Source organism: Aythya ferina (assembly GCF_964211825.1).
Source record: "Aythya ferina genome assembly, chromosome: 1".
In the NCBI taxonomy this organism is placed as follows: domain Eukaryota; kingdom Metazoa; phylum Chordata; class Aves; order Anseriformes; family Anatidae; genus Aythya; species Aythya ferina.
In genome coordinates, this window is record NC_140296.1 from 72,316,861 (window position 1) to 72,335,006 (window position 18,146).

The 18,146-nt window shown below is 38.9% G+C and overlaps 1 protein-coding gene across 1 annotated transcript in view; it reads right to left on the reverse strand.

The window, feature by feature from the left end:
• Positions 1-18,146, reverse strand: part of DHRSX (dehydrogenase/reductase X-linked) — a 173,745-nt gene that overhangs the window by 50,691 nt on the left and 104,908 nt on the right. The window contains 1 exon segment of the mRNA XM_084505905.1: positions 12,626-12,727. Within this exon segment, the coding sequence (XP_084362031.1) occupies positions 12,626-12,727 (102 nt within the window).

Genomic DNA, 18,146 nt, shown 5'->3' on the forward strand with positions numbered 1-18,146 from the left:
CTGGGAGCAGAAAACAGACCTGAGATCAGGTCATGAAATGGAAAAAAAGTTATGTTCATGCAATGTACAGCTGTTAAAATACATTCCCTAAAATTGTCCTGGTCATTCTTCGAGAGCTTCCTCTGAGCAGAAATGTGGTCAAGTCCTTGAGCAAGCACAATCACCCCTGCTTGGATTTCTTGCTGTTACAATTCTCCTTTTGTCATCAACAGCTGGTCAAATACTATTAATCCAATAACATCTTTGAAAGACACAGATTTTTTTAAAGGCTTTCATCTTTGAAGTGGTTCATATCAAGGCTTTCAAAAAATGTTGTCCTGCAATTTGAAGGCATTTTCTCCTCTTAGTTGAGGAAAAGCCATTTTAATTCCTTGAGAGTGAGTGTGCAAAGCCATACCCACTGGGCAACCAAACCCAGCTGCTTTTCTGACAAAAGCAACTGTAGCAACAACACCTTTTTTTTTTTTTTTTTTTTTTTTTTTTAATTATTAACTCCCTAACATTCAGTAGGTACTAAAAGTGGCACACTATTGATTTCTTTTTTTCCAGAAATGTCATCAGCTTTACTCAAGGGCCTGGAAGGGTAACTCAAAGAGTGAAAGCTGATTCTATTTTTAATTCCTTCAATTAATCTAATAGTATTTGATATGTTTAAAAAAATATATATATTTTTTCATCTTACCTCTTCGCTGTAAACCAAGAATGGTTTTTCTAATTCTTCTGGCATGGAATACTACCCAATATCTGTCTGACTTTACCATCAGTCAGTTTCCTCATTTTTTTGGAGCACATGTGAAATTTGTAGTGGCAGCATACAGGCCATTAATTCCTCAGATTTGTCTAGATTGTTTCCAAACAAAAAAGTGTCACTGATGGCAGCATGGCATTAGAAAATGAATTTATAAGCAAGATGAAAATGATTAGCTGTTATTGAAATGTTCAGGGAAAAGTCTGACAGTGTGCATGTATAAAACTGCCTAAATGACACATTGATGTGTGATTTTGAAACTACGTTGAGTGATTGTTCTTATTACAAAGTAATACATTCCAGTGTGCCACAGTTATTTATGTATTGTAATTTGTTCAAATTACACACATTTTAATTAGCTATAACAAATTAAATATATATTAAATATAATTATGAGTAGGCAGTGGAGAAACAGAAGGCATTTTTCTCTCAAAGAATGAATACACCTCAAGAAAACTGTCTTTGTAATCATTCATCTATTATGATTGTTTATAAAAGTTTCCAGTGAAGCTCTTTGGGATCCATCAATGAACTATTCTTATGTGATTTTAAAAGCATAATGAATCTGATACGGCACTCAACATAGCTAAAAATTTTATGAGCAATGTAAGCATGACAGGCCAGGCACATACCGTATTTTTATTGGATTATATAGGAGGATTTGTACTGTGCCTGCCTGTACTACAGATGAGGGTAATAACTGCAGTAATTCCTGTACCTGAAGCTGCACAGAACATATTTCAACTATATTATACATTTAAAAATACAAGTGTTTCTCCCATTTAGATTTATTTACAGTGAGCTACTTGGAGGTTGTAAAGGTATTTCTCTCAAAACACTTTAAATAAATGAAAGAAAAAACAGGCAAGATCTAAAAACTCTGCTCCAGATGTAGATCAAAATGCCATCCTTCCCAGGCAGGCTCATGGAGCTAGGTTTGGAGGCAGTGCTGGCTTTTTATCCCCAGCAACGCATAGGATAGACAGACAATTCAAGAGCTCAGTTCTATACACAATGCCTTTGCAGCAGGAGATGAACCTATATAACCACATTCACCTATTTTTTTGCTGTTTGCAAGAGATATTTACGATACCAAAAAAAGTTTCTGAAGGAATAAATAAATAGAGAGGGGTACTCCAAATGTAAGTGAAGAGCCTTTTCTATATGCAGGCTGTGCGTTTTTTCCCCCATGAGTGCTGGCACACATGGCAGCACACCCCACTTAGTAGAGGTCCCAAATTGCTCTGGTTTGCACATGCACACACCAAAAGATTACCAATGGGTCTGTCTAGCTGCATAACAGTGCAGCCCACTTCTCTTCTAAATAGGAACAGCTATAATGGAGTGAACATCTTTATAACTGTATAGCTGCTTCAACTAGTTTGTTCCACCTTGTTCAGCTGTGCTGTTATTCCAGAATATGCCCACCCTGCAGTCCCCTCCTGGCTAGTGAGCAATGAGAAGGTGCAATGCCTTATCAGAAGAACTGCCCTCAGAGGCCCTTACTGGAGACACAACTGTACTAACCTAACTGCTTTTGACTTTTATGCCTTGTCTGGGCTGCAGAGAGGTGAATTTACAGCACTGTTACAAAACACTGCTTGCTAAAAATGCTCTTACTAGGTCTGTAACACAGAGCCCAGTGCTGTTTCCCTGCACATCTACTGGTATCTCACAGAAGCACTCCAAGTCTAGACAGGACCACACACAGGAGCCAGATTAACAGTATATGAAAACTGAAAAAGAAAAAAAAAATCCTAAGATTTAAAAACAAAATAAAAAATAAGCTTGATACAGTTCCCTAGTGATGCAGTTCTAGTGTAGAGGGCCTTGTGTAGGCATTTTTCATTATTGCACTTCCTAGTATCTTGGAGCTCTGTGTGAATATATATATATGTGTGTATATATATCCAGTTTTGTAAAGAAAATTGGAGGAAACAGAAGGAAAGCAAGGAATTTTATGCTATAGCATAATGATCAAACCTAGATGGCACTTAGAGACCATGCCAGTGGATTTGACCCTCAGAGAGATGCAAAGATATCTGTCTAGCATCTGGGGTGGGACAGTGTCCCCTGTGTAGACCTTCCCCAGGGAGGACTGGACACCATGGTAGCAGGTTTGATAACAGCCTCTTGGGACTGAGCCTTGGGCTGCGGAGGAGAGCTATCTTCAGCAGCTTTGGTCTCTCCTCCCAGAAGAGGAGCCTGCCTGCATTCTTCTCCCTCTCCTATCCCCAAAATCAGGTGACCCAACTCCGATCTTATCGGGAACAGTATATGTGCAGGAGGGAGGGGAGAGGTTCAGCCCCAGACATGCATATCAGTTTCATCTGCCTCAGTTCTTTCCCGCAAACAGTAAATTTGCTGTCCGTAATTTTCTTACACAGCCACCCTAGCTCCTTTATGCCTGAATCCTATGAGATATGGTATATCCTATAACCCTATGAGATATGGGGCTGGGAGGCTCCCACCGCCTTCCCTATCTTTGGTTCAATTTCCATCACCATTGACACAGGTAGATGGGAATTAATTTTTGCAAGTTATTTGTCTACTTGGAGGCTAGACTGAAGAGAGAGATTATAATCATGTCCACACTGGGGGAAATAGGTTTTTTGTCTGTTAAACATCAGTAAATTCTCACACACACACACAGATCAGTGAAGAATTTCCATACTGCAAGAAAAGGTTCAATCGGTGTGCAACAGAGATTCTATTCCTCAAAATAAGGACTCAGTTCTCATGAATTATGTGGCATCTAATCACTTGCAAACTGACTGAGACCTGTCCTATAGCTGAGACATTAAATTGCCTCTTCATCCTTACTACCAAACCCAGCTTTCCCCCAGTTATTTGCTCTCTTATGTATTTCTTGCTATTCAGTAAGAATTTATGCTACATTCATAGTTCAATTCTATTTTAAAAGTCTTTCAATCACAAAACATGAATGTACTGCCATCAAGTTTTCCCCTGTCCTAAAGGTTCCCACCTGACTGTCCCATTCCCCCCATCAGCTCTTTACTCAATCTTTTGCCGTCTCTCCCATTTAACATCCCTGTCTGACTTCTCTAAACCCTCAAATCCTCAGCCACTTCTCTTCTATTTTAGTTCTCTAAACCTTGTCTTCTTGTATAAATCTCTCTCCCTTGGAAGTTACAGTTTTGCCCCATCTGCCTTCAAACTGGGCTTCTCCCTTCTCCACACTGCAGGTTTTGTCCTCATGCCTACAAATGCAACAGCCAGCACTTACAGAGAGATGTGGTCACTAGCAGCATGGGGTCACCAGCAGCATCAGCTCACCAGCTCTGTCTGGTGAGGCATTTAGGCATTACTTGAAATCACATCCTATCTTCATAGCCATGTCCCAGCTCCAAATTAAGGTAAAACCCGGACACCCACTACCTTTCACCCACCTCTCCCCTCCCCACATCCTGCTTTTCATGGGACAGGACGTTGGCAAAGAGATCAGAGAGCAGCCAGGCTCCCATTCTGGACAACAGAGAGACCAGAAGCTGAAGCAAGCCACAGTGACCGTCTCCACCACAGCTCTGAGGTAGCCATGGAGAAGAGGGGACACTGGTGCCCAGCATCAGTGTTGGTGCCTTTGCCTGCACATGGTGTTTTATGCAGGGGCTTTATACCAGGATTGTGATGCTAGGGGAAAGACCAGCTCAGTCCCGAGTCAGAACATGCTCAGTACAGGCAAAATCTTTAGATATTTTCATGTGAAAGATGTTTTCCAAACTGGATTGCTTAACAGGCTTCTGTCTCGACACAGGATGGGAATGTTCTACTGGTGCTGAAAGGTTCATCCATCTCTGACACCAAAGCAGCACCTTGCCGGCATTTAGGTCCTCATTCCAAACTACAATAACAAAATAACAACTTTTTTAAAGAAACTTGCCATCATTTTTGACATCATAAAAACCATATATATATATATATATATGTATATTACTATTCTTGGAAAAAGATAAACTCTTTTATCTGGCATTACAAATATTAAATTAAAAATAATTTAGCCTAAGGCAGATAGTTGGCATGAAAACTTTTAGACCAATCATTAAAAGTTTGGCTAACTAGTAAGGAAATAGAGATTGAGTAATGTCTACTGCTAGTGCTCCTGGACTCACCTAAAATGCCTACAAGGGAGAAGTGGACTGTATTAGCTGTGCCCACAGAGATAAAGCAATGCATCTTTCCAGTGAAGACAAGCTCTTAGCCTATCAGTAGGTTAAAGGGAACAAGAAAGATAAAATGCAGAAAATCCACGTTCAATGACAATGAGAGCAACATCCCAATCTTGGTAGGTTCGGTGTAAAACTGAACAGGTTATAATAACTCCTTAAGAACAGATTCACTTTTTGAGTCAGTGTCATGCTGCTCCATAGTGAATATATGAGTTCCCTGGAAAATGAGTCAGTTATGAAAATATACATATGATCCACAACTGAGGTTTGTTTTTGCACTAAAATCAGAACATTCATAATTGGGCCTGGCCGGGAATAAAACAAAAGCAAAACAAAACAAAACAAAACCTTTTATTCCTAAAAGCGTGCTCAGTAAGTGTTTTGTAATTTGTGTTGGCACAATAGTGAGTTATCACCCTTAAGAAGAGAAAATAGGAAAGTCAATCAAAGCTTTTTCATTCAGCAGGAAGTTCTCCTAGAAGTAAACTATCTCGTTTTGCAATCTTTCTAAAAAATATTTTTACCTAAAAGCTATGAAAAGATTAGGCAAGAATAAACCATGGCTCATCCCTGCCTCTCAGTAAAGCCAGTGGCAAATGTCCCACACACTTACGTAGAACCGGTTGGGTTTCCTAATCCATCAATAGCTGAATTATTGTATCTGTCTTCCACTGATAAAAAATTCACATTCAGAACATAAAAGCAAGTGAGTCAAGAACCTACAGCATGTGGAACCTAAGATATTTCCCTTTTCAAGAAATGTTTGATATCCCAGGCACAGAAAAAAACTTTGGAAATAATGAGAAAGACATAAAAGATAATATCAAACAAAAGTAATGATTTTCATGAATGAAATCTTTACAGTTTGACAGCTGGAAGTAGCCTAAAGTTGCTCTTCCAACATATTAGTTAATCAAATAAAAAGTAAACCTTTTATAAGAAATCTGGTATCTTTGTAGTGGATACATATTCTGGCAGACAACAATGCCGTTCAAGTACGATAACAGCTCTAGCTGATGACTGCTGCTAAAAATGTGGGCACTAAGTAAATGTCAGCATTGCACAACCATTGGTGGCTCCGAACAAGCTGGGCTGGGCACTGTAGGCAGGATCACGGAGTTCTGACACATGTGCCCAGACACGTTGCTTCCAGTACCCAAGGCACCAAATACCTGTAATGCGCAGTGTGCAAACAGTATGCCAGCCTCCCCATGATTTCCAGTCGCCTCTCTGATAAAGAAACCTCTGCTGAAAAAGATCAACTAAATGCCATATGTTATCACAGGGCTTCTTCAAAAAAACTGCCTCTCAGAGTATCTTCTAATTTTAGAACAAATTAATATTGCATGTTACCGTCTTTACGACTCTTGTAGTTTTGTCCATCATCCATGGAATATCCACTTGAAACCAATCTCCCCTCTACTTCAAATTACCTTTTCCAGCTCTAAAAACCTCCCAGAGGCCCAGCTCTCCCACAATGGCTACTATCAGTCAACCATTACGTACAGGTAAAGGGCCAGATGCCCTTGTGTTCATCCTCCTCTCTTTCTCCTTGTTCTCCCTCTTTGTCCCTCCCTCTCTCTCCTGTTTCACCTCAGCTTGGCTTAAATATTTATCTAATTTGTCTTCAGGGAAGCATAAAGATGAAAAATGAGCCTGTAATCAAGACAATGGAACAAGATTCATGAGAGATCAGTTCCTGAGTTCACCACAGCCTTCTGTATAACCAGAGGAAAAGCATTATTTTTGTTGTAATCCAAGTTCCACTGGAGTCAAGAGCAGCAATCCTCCTCACTAACTTTAACTCAGGGCTTTTCCCAGTTATTTTCCACTTCTCTGGGGCTGTTTTTTCTTCACTCCATTTTATAGCCTGTTTAGCCTGCAGCTGCTACCGACAGGGGAGCTGGCTCTTACCTAATCCAGTGGGACAGGATCTTTTCTAGATCCCAGTGCTATAACGTAAGTAAATGTGGTTAAACGTAGCCAATCCATAATACCTGTGAATAGCTAGGTACCTATAAAATTGTTTGCATTTGTTATATCCACGTGTTCCCACCCCTCAAATCTCACATTTCTTCTGAAGATTGATCCTAGAAATACTTAAAAACAAGTAATTTAATATGTGATCAAACACGACAACATCCAAAGGACTTCTCAAATGGCTTCAGGCAAAGGATTATGGCTGGACTGCACATGGCTGAACTGACTGTAGGTAACACAAAGAAATATATTGATATTTCACATGCTTACCTGCAGATATGTCTTTTGTTGTGCTCTAGAAATTGAAGAAATAAGCTTATAGAGACCTATTCAGTCTATCAAGAGAGAGATTTCTCAGATGATCCACAAGTTATGGAGTATGATCCTCTGAATTAGCCAGCAGTTCAGAATTATTGATTTTAAATTGGCTCAGATAGGTTTCAACCTGAAATATATTAAATGTAATCTGCCTACAATAGGCTAATAATACACTGAAATCTCTAAACTCTTTTTCTGTGTCTGTGTGCATGCCAAGGCATATACTAAATGTAGTTGTCTCTCAGTCCTTTCCTATCCTGAAGCCAAAACCACAAGCCCTTCAGTAAACTGCAACAGAGAAGGTAGTTGCTATTTCATTTTTAGTGAATTAGACAATGTACGTTTGGTATCCAGAGCTATTCTTTTATCGGTATAGATGTTGTGATTTTGGTGTTAGCTCTCTTAGTTTTAAGATCATAAAGTACTGCAAAGAACACATACGTTAAAGCATTATCTAAAAGATACTGAGAAACATTTCTAGCACACAGAGAAAACAATTGACTTCAAGTTAGAAAAAATATCTCTAGCATGAATCAGTGACTGCTGCTTATGGAATTTTACAAAGTGTTTTACATCTGTTCCTTGTGCAGTTCTTGAAGATAGAAGACTTTTTAATGCATCTTAACCATGATACTGTTTTAATGACTGTATTAAATGGCTATGCTACTGTAGATGCTGTAATATACTAAATGATTTTCAACATTACAAACATGCTGTCCTTTTCAAAAAACAAAAAATGGCATCCACTTGAAAATTAGTGGACTAGAATACACATTCTTCTGACCTTTCAGAAGAATTCTTCAGAGTAAGTTCTACTGTATCTACCCTTCTGTGGCTCATAGTTTGACTATTTAGCTAACCTTTTTTTTTTTTTTTTCTTTAACTTTTTTCACAGAAAATGCATTACATTTTGGTGTCTTTTTTTTCTTTCTTCTTTTTTTTTTTTCTCTTTTTACCATTGGCACATTATGTTTTTTAAGGAATGTTTATGTAATGCCCTATTTGCGTCTTTAATACGTTTTGTTTAATTTAAAAGACAAGAGCTGAGCATGCACATTACTGATGCAGAAAGCATAGTAATGGCACAACAGACCTTTATTTGTCAGCTGAAATCATGTGTGTATTCAACCAAATTTTTTTCTTTGAAATTAGGAATTAGAAAGTTAAATATATATGCTAAAAACATCTATAACAAAAAAGAGAGGAGGTGACTTCAGTGCACTAATCTCCAATTTGAAAGCTTAGACTTCTTAACATGCCGAAAGTGGTTGGATATGTAAACCTTACTGAATTTTTTGTGGCATCTGGGTGTCTAGCTCTAGCAGAATATTCTGCAACTCAGGAGTTTGCTATTAAATTAATTTCCAGCTAGATCCTTGAGCCAAGCAAGTGATGGAGAGCAGATATGTTTTTTCAAAAAAAAATCACTAGTGATCTGGGAAACGGATTAATTTCATAATGATCTTTGGTCAAACATATAGTACTGATTGACCTAACACAGCAACTTGTGCCAAATCACCTATCTTTAATAATATTACAATCTTAATTTCATAGTTTGTATTATTGTATGATGTCAGAACTTTCCTCAATTCATCTTGAAATGATTGGCATTTTGTTAGATTCACAAAAGCCCCCGTGTCCTGGTTTCAGTTAGACCAGAATTAATTTTCTTCCTAGTAGCTGGTGGAATGCTGTGTTTTGGCTTAGGATGAGAAGAGTGCTGATAACACCCCGATGTTTTAATTGTTGCAGAGCAGTGCTTATACCAAGCCAAGGACATCTCAGCCTTTCGCTCTGTCCTGCCAAAAGGCAGGCTGGGGGTGCAGTAAGAGCTGGGAGGGGACAGACCCAGGACAGGTGACCCAAACTAGCCAAAGGGGTATTCCATACCATCTGATGTCATGCTAAACAATATATAGGGGTGGCTAGCCGGGGGGAGGGGGCCGGACTGCTCGGGGTTAGGCTGGGCATCGGTCAGCGGGTGGTGAGCAATTGCATTGTGCATCACTTGTTTGTACATATTATTATTACTTTCCTATTATCACCATTGTATCATTATTATTATTATTGTTATTATTATTTTTGTTATTATTATTTTCCTGTCTTATTAAACTGTCTTTATCTCAACTCACGGGCTTCACTTTCCATTTCTCTCCCCCGTCCCAGAGAGGGAGGGGGGAGGGTGAGCAAACAGCTGCGTGGTGTTTAGCTGCCAGCCGGGTTAAACCACGACACCCCGTCAAATATCATATATCTTAACATTCATTCAGTATCCATACTCATGGAGATATGATGTGGACAGACCACTATATAAATATAATAGTATAAATACATAAATATAAATATATTTAATAATATATATTAATAAATATAAATATATTTATATTTATATTATATGAACATAAATATAAATATATAATAAATATATATTTATATATAATATAAAGACATAATTATATAGATCAATTTAAAATATTTTAATTTAAAGCAATTAAATAACACTAATGTAGTGTGAAAAGAAATGCAATGTAACAGTTCATGGTGTTTTTACATTAAGTATAATAAATTAATATAATCCTTGATAATGAAGTCCTGCTCCTATGAAAACAGAGAGGAAATTTACTATTAGATTCCAAGCCTGGTATGATTCAGAAGTCATGGGGCCCATATAAAATCCATTTTCAAAAACTAATAGAGATGTCCTATTAGCCCCAACAGACTTCGGGTCAGATTCTGAAAAGCGTATGACTGCCTACAAATGCATTGTGCAGATGCCTGGCCTGCAGGCTTTTCCCCATATGCTAGAAAACAAAAATTCTTCTTCATATCAAGAACACTAGATCTTCAAGATCTGTAAGAAATAATAAAGTATTAGGTGATAAGAAACCCACTATTCTAGATGCATACAGTGAGACATAAGAAAATCCACCATGTCATTAGGGATGTCCTACAAGTACTCGAATGGCCATGCAAAATGCCTTGCTATTGACAACTAAGTTTTCTGACAGAAAGCATACTCACTACTGATAACATGCCCAACAACTCATCCACATAAAACACTTTATTATCACAAGCCTTGTCCTCTCTCAGGGACCCAAGCTTGTTTCTAAGGGATCATTCAAGGAAGGAAGTTGAGCTGACAACTGTCATGAGGTTTTTGAGTGAGTAGTGCCTCCAGCCCTGCAGTCCACGATGGACTGGATCTCGTTCCTTAGCATGCTGCATAATAGTGAAGAAATTGGTTTTAAAGAGAGAGAGAGAGAGAGATAGAGAGAGAGAGAGAGAGAGAGAGACAGAGAGAGAGTAGGGCAGGAAAGGAAAAAGGAAAAACCTACCAGGTAGCCTAAATGTCAGCATTTGTCTTGTATGTGCTCAGTACTGATGGAAAGCCAAGAGAAGATGCAAAGGTTTTTATGTTAGACCTCTATTAGGTATTTTCATTTTCCTCTGATATACCAAGAAAGCACTTAGGCTTTCACTTTAAAACTAGTTACAAAACTGAATACTACAGATTATTTACAAGAACAAACATAAAGGATCATAAACTGGGGGAAAGAGCTTTTAGAGGTGGATGCTGATGATGTGCCAGGTAATGATCAGAGACTAACCTAATTATAAGGGAGTATTTACAGCAGCTTTGGATACTATCAATTCTGTGATTCCGTTAGTTTCAGTAAAAAGCAGGGATGGACCAACCATTCCAGACTTATTTCTAACAAGTTGTTTTGTGGTGGTTGCTTGTTTGTGTTTTAACAACCAAATTTTCTTTCCAACTTTAAGTATTTGGTACAATCATAAGTGAAATCAAATGCCTTTCTTGCAGGTCATGAAAATACAGACTGATTCAGGCAGATATAGTCTCAAGCTTCCTTCTCAAAAGAGGGTTTGGGTCTTTGGTCTTATATTAAGCACACTATGAGATCTATTTGCATCTAAGTTGGTTTATTGATTAACAATATGCATTTAACTGCGATTGTATCTGTCCTGTTTCTGCAGCACGTAGGGCAGAACCAAGTCCTTTACTCAAGAGGGTTTCCAGCCACGCTGTCATTGTAGCTCCATCATTTCTCCCCTGAGCTGTCTCCAAACCCCCACCACACAGCCCTAGAAGCGAGTGAATGGCAGGGGCTTCCTGATGGGTGCAGAGATATCAAAACCTTGTGTTCTACAAAATGCTGCATGTTCAAAATGCAGCTTGTTTCCCACCTGTGTAACAGTTTGCACTGTGCATCTTTAAAAGAAGGCATATACAACTACAGAGATTTTGCAACCAGGATTAAATATCCACTACCTTTAAGTATTTCATGATTAAAATTATAATGGTAGGGGTTTTTTTGACTAATTAAATAAAAATGAACGCTTACTTGAACATTTAATGAATGTTTCATATCAATCAGGAAATAAAATACTCTTGATTTTTTATTGCAGTATTTGCATTACTGAGAGCTGTTTAAGGCATCAACAAATGTAACAAAATATTTTATTTGCAGCACATTTGCCCTCACCTGGACCAAAAGATTCACGGGAAAAGATAATGAGCATGCATGCAAATAATGGGGAAAAGAAGAACAGCAGAAAGCTTCAAAAAGAAGCCTAAATTGTTGCTGGCAGATTTATCCCTAGTTAAATACACCGGTGAAAATTCCCCTTTAGGAAAATGCACAGAGCATATAGGAAAATTATTGTATGGGCTGTTTTCCAAGAATACCGTAACTACAAAGAATAATTAGATGGCAAGCATGTGAATAACTAAGTTTAAATCCTTAAGAGTAATGAGATTCATTTGATAATTGTATGAATGCAAGATAAATGTCATCCTTTTAATTTGTTCTCTGACCACTGAGGATGCAGTTTGATGGACAACTTTACAGTAGCACCTTGATCAGAGCAGTGACTGCTCTGAGGTCACTTGGATAATTTGGTGGATTATGTTTCATATGGATTGACCCCCATCCAGCTCAACACACAGCAAGAGCAAATGCATGCGTTCATAAAAGGGAAATATAAAGGAGAGAAAGCAAAGGTGAAAGGGCAGGTTTTCTACAGCCATGAATTACAGCTTTACTTTGCTTTGCCTTTTTTTTTTTTTTTTTTTTAATGGATGCTTAGATTTTTCTGCTGTTACATGAGTTTTAGTGCTGGAAAGCTTAGAAACACAGCAAGAAGCAAGGCTTGCAATAACATCACAAGGAAGGGTGGCACCCAAGTGTTCAATCTGCTCAGCTGGTGCTCTCTTAAAATTGCAATTTAACCCCTAGGAAGACAACCCTGTTAGCGCAGCCATACTGTAGCTTGCTGTATGGTTCAGGTAATCGATCTGAAATGTTTAAATGATTGGTGAGAGCCCCGTTTGTCACATCCTCCCCATACGTAAAGAGAAAATGGAACTCACCATTATTCACCAGGACATGGAGTGGACAATTCTTTGCTCTAAACTGCTGCACAAATTGCCGAATAGACTTCATGGAAGCCAAATCACAGTATAAAAACTCCACTGGAAGAGAAGAGGAGATGAACAGAAACAGAGTTAAGACTGTTATAAAGATATAAAAATACATTTACATACATCAGCAAGGACTTCCGTGATAATCTCACCAGAAAAGTGTAAACATTTTAAAACTAAACTTGGCTTTTGCAACTTATTGGTAAAACTGGCTAGTCTCAGAAGATTCCTTCTTTCTTCCCTTCCTTCCTCCATTTCTATTTTAAGCCATCAATTCTTCACACAGCAAACATGAGTAGTGCTGCTCCCAGAGGGTGAAAAGGAGTTTCAAACGGAGCAAATATGTCCAAATCCCAATGCTTTTTCTATTGCTGGAGGGTCTGCAGCTCTCCAACTTTGAGATGAAAAGACATGGAAGCTGAAAATCAAATGGGGAGAAGAGAAGCCACACTGGGTGTCACTACGTTTCTCAGAGGATGACAAATATGTTCCATGGTTTTTTTTTTTGGTTTGTTTGTTTGTTTGTTTTCAGATTATCTGCTGAATGTCTCAAAATACATTTAACATCATTATATTTTTATTTCCAATAAAATAGATCTCTGACAAAAGCATCCTTTGTCCAAGGCATCAGTCAGCCATTGACCCTCATTCCAATGATACAAAATTAATTTAAAAATTAAAAATTAAAGCTTACCAAAATACCCCAATATTTTTAAAACAATCAGATCTGAGAATTCTTATCCTGCCTCAGTTCCTCATCTTTCTCACCCCTCACTCTCAAAGAACTGCTTCGTCTGCTTTCATTGCCTTAGGTGGCAGCCATGACCAGGGTTATAATGTGCAAACAAGGGGGTCTCCCCAACAACATCAGTCACTATCTCTTACTACTAGTAAGAGATAAGTAGTAAGAAATATGAAAGTAATACAAAACCCACTCCCCTTGCTCACCGTGTCCTTGCAGGACAAGCACTTACTTCGATTTGATTTCACCAAGCTCACTGTCTTTCTGAGCTGTGGCAGCCTCTGCATGGCTCCCAGCAGTGTTGGCCACTGTAGCTGAGTACTGAGGCTCCCACCCTGCTTGACCTCCAGGTCCTTGTTGCATTGTTCCCCATCTCTTCTGCCCTCCCACCTTACTGCTGCCCCACTCCCTTCCTCTGTGGGAAGCAACAGCTACCCCTTCCTTGCATATGGCTTCCCCCACCTCCTGCTAGAGAAGGAGCAAGCTTTAAATAAAGGGAAAACTAAAGTTACACAGCTCTTCACACACATGCCAAATAAAACTTTTCTTTCAGGAACATTAAACTATTCAATAACCAGACTACAGTAGAGGCTCTAAAAAGTGACCTTTCCTTGCTATTGCTTTCCCTGCTCCATCAGTGATGTTTACCAAATTGTTTCATCCTGTCACAATCAGGGCTGCAAGCTGTACCTATAATGCTTCTTTATAGTATGTCTGTGCAATATAGATTCAGGCAGGCCTGCAGGCACAATAGCAAGCTAAATAACAAAGCAATCACAGCTCTTATTAAAATCCTTTATAGAAGAACATTTCCCTCAGTTCCCTTCAGTTTTACAGAGTGCAGAGCTTTAATGATCCTTATATGTTTTGAATAGAGACAATATTAGTCCACAAAAATGGTCTTAGTGAATTCTTATAAATTATTCAGTGGTCCTTTCTAGGAGAGAGAGGGAGAGAGTAGATTCCAGCTTAAAAACACTTTAAATAATTTTTTTTCTACATGGTTGTAAAGTCACACCATTTCAACCACACTATCACATGAATAAGTCTGGATAATATCTTGAGTTCTCTATAGACCTTTAGGAGATCCGCAATTTTGCTTAATTTTACCAATGTCCTGCAACCAGAGGTGGCAAGGAAATGCAGAGGTTATTAACTCCTGCTAAAGAACAGAGTTGTTCAGGTTGTTCCTCCTGTGGCCTGTATGCACAAACCTGCTTGCATTAACATAATAGTAACTACTGCAACAAGGAATGGAATAAAGACCTAAGTGAGTTTTAATGCTGACTCTGCATTTGCTCTGCTTCTCCAGGCAGCTTATCAAGGAAAGCGATTAGGAAAAGCCTGATGAACTTCTTATAAGGCAGTCCCTTACACCACCAATGGAGGAGTCCTTTTTAACACAAAATACTCATCAGGTACAGAAGACATTGGGCTTCCATCAGCTGCACTACGTGGTGGCACAGTGCAGGGTCTAACCACTTCTTCAATACCTTCATGGACTGTGGCAACGTCAGTCACCCTCCTGGTTTTTGCTAATGCCACTAAATACACAAGGAAAGCTGGTGACTGAGAACATTCACTAACCCAAGTTTTAATTTCTTCCCTCATCAAAATTGTGCTTTTCTGTATTGCCAACAACCTACATGTACACTGCGGTGAGATAGCCAGTATGGCAAGACAAGTGCTTTTCAGGCTGACCAGTACAACCTCATCCTTCCAAGAAGGTAACTTTTTGCTACACCGGTCCCATTTCCCCTCTCTTAATTTTGTAGTTTTGGAGCAAATGCTGTCTTTTGTTATGACTGTACAGTGACTAGGCTAATGTCATACTAGGGCGAGACTATCATTACTAAGCTTATTTACTTTCTTATTTGGGGAGTGTGTCATCATATTCAGCATTTATAAAGCACTTTCCATCAAAAGATCAGAACGTGCTTTGGAAAGGAAAACAAACAGGCAAATCAAACCCCAAATTTTTCTTTTCGCTCACAGGGCAGAAACCTTAATGACCAAAGTCCTTATTCATGCTCGGTCATGCACAGCAGGTCTCTGCCAGTTTCACCGGAGGCAGAGCCACGCTGCCCTAGATGCCATCGCGCTCTGGAAAGTGGGACAGAAAAACTGCTCTGAGTCAGTCATTGCAGGGCTGTGAATAGAAACCAAACTTCTTCCTGTCCCAGGATTTGAGCACTTTGTTCTAGTACCGTTCTGAGGTATTATGCATTTAGAAGATAAGGATAACAGGTAGTTTTTAGAATATTTCAACGTATGCAAAAATATACTAAGTGAGCCTTTTTTTTAAAAAAAAAAAAAAAAAGTCTTCATTAAAGACCAGCATTTAATAATGTGAGCAAATGACCAAACCTGTACTTGCACCAGCAATGTGAATGACAAAGCTTTTCAGAAACAAGGGGAAAAGGTATTCTGTGTAAGGTAGGTATGAGCAAAGAGAATAAAAATGTGCAATAACAGCAGGCAAACTGAAATGTAAGCCAATATTAATATGTAGATATATCATTTCATATCATTTTAGTTTGTCAGCCACTAGACTTCAAATTATTCAAGTACCTATTAATTGATAGTAATGGTCATTCTGCTTTTGAGTTTAATAGTATAGTAAGTTTTAAAAATTAATGGTTTCCTTTGATTTGCTGTATGCCATTAAGAATAAAAATGGGGAATAGAAGCTACATATAAAATATCTATATACATATACTCCACATCTATAATCCAACTAATTCTGCTGAAATACCCTAATTTCTAAGTCTCCCACATTTCATTTTGTCTTTTCCTATTCTTCCCCTTATTTCAGGTACTTCTAGAATGACAGCCATGTCTGTGTTTCTTTCTTCTAGTGGATATGTCCCTTGTTCTTATCTAAATAATCTCCCCAAAGAAAGTGAGCAGGTATTTGTCAGACACTGGTGAAAGTATTCACTGCTAAAAATACCTTACTATTATTTTATTGTAATTTGATGACTCCATCGTCAGGAAATTATTAGCTAATAAAATATAAAAGGAGCATAATTTCCCAAAAGACATCTAGTGCTTCTAATGCCATTATCCACCTATGAACAGATATATATAGACGGTGCTACAATTGCTGCTTTGCGTAACTGCTTTCTTTTAAGCATGTATCTGTCGCAGCACCTTCAGCAGCAGTTTTTCTGGCTGCTCCTCAGTAAGACTTGCTTATCCCACAGAGTGATGCTGGTTCACAGCACACGGCACCATTAAGCACCTGCATAGTGTCTGTTCCTGCACTGTGCGGCCTCAGCTTGCATGGTAATGATCACTGACATCAGAGGACATGATGGGCAGGCGCCTTGGAGAACTTTCTGACACCGTGAGACCCATGAGAGCCTGATGCAGGCTCCGAGTGCTCACTTGAGTTTGCCCCTTAGGGTCAGTTTCCCTGAGCTGCATTTCAGACTGACTGCTTCTTTATGTTATTAGCACATGCCTTTATTTCTGAATATCTACAATTCACTTCCTTTGCAATTCACTTCCTTTGCTTTCCATGACAGCACAGTTGACTCTGGTTGCACATTTTGAAGGAAAAAATAAATAAATAAAAAAGCATGACATGGAATTTTGGTCTCCTACAGAAGGAAAAATTAGAGGGCAAAAGAATGGGCATATATTTCAGTGAACGGTCAGTAACTGTAAAGTTCTCTGACATTCACTGATCTGCTGAGCACTGGAAATGCAATATTGGGGCTTCCACAAAGGCTATGTCATTTAGTTTTGATTTAGATCAGATTAAGATGAATTGGAAATCACCTACCAAATGATTCTTTTCTGCATTCAACTCTAAGTCATCATCTTGAAATCATTATAGACAGCTACAGCTCCACATCAGCAGAAATCAGAAGTCAGAGTCAACTTTCTTTTATTGCTAATGTCAGTGCAGTGTTCCATCATGCTTTCATTTTCTTTCTTTCTTTGTTAAAAATTAAAAAAAAATAAAAATAAAATAAAAACAAGCACGGTGTCCATTCTGGGGAAAGCTATAACTGCCCAGAGTAGCAAGGAGTTGGGAGCTCCTTCATGATGGAAGTGAACTACAGAAAGGACTGCTTTGCCCATTTGCCACCCGTCTTCAGTGTCTGAAGACGTCAGCAGGAAGAGTTATTTCTCCAGCAATGCACAAGGAATGGTTCCTATACAAGATCATCACAAATGCTGAGGAATCAATATTCATGCTCCAGAACATGCTGCAAAAGCTCCACATGGGTGCATTGTTTCTCTGGATGCTGTATCCCCTGAAGAGGCCTTGAGGAATTTGGCTGATCACCTGCTATTCTGTCTCACAGTCATACTTTGTCATCCGCACAGAAGCAAGGAGAAATGTCCTGCTCATGAAAGACCTGACTATGCTTCTGAGCACCTGGATGGTTGTTGTGCATCAGAAACTGCTCTTAATGAGGCAAGCACCATCTGATACATGCTGCGTTGCAAAGTTACAGAAGCTCTGTCAGCAAGGTGGCAGGTGGAAATAAAAGTGGAGCAAATGCCAGCAGACTGAAAGTATGAACTGGGAGGAGGTAAAGGCATAAAGCAGTACTGTCTGGAGCCTTCTTCCCTTTTGTCACTGCACTGTCATTGCTGACACTAATAAAACGTGGCCTTCTCTGGCCCACTCTTAAGAGACAAGCCTGGTATCTCCCTTCTCCCTTTCTAAAGTACAGCTGTCCTTTCTCCCCAAAGAAAGGTGTCCCAGAA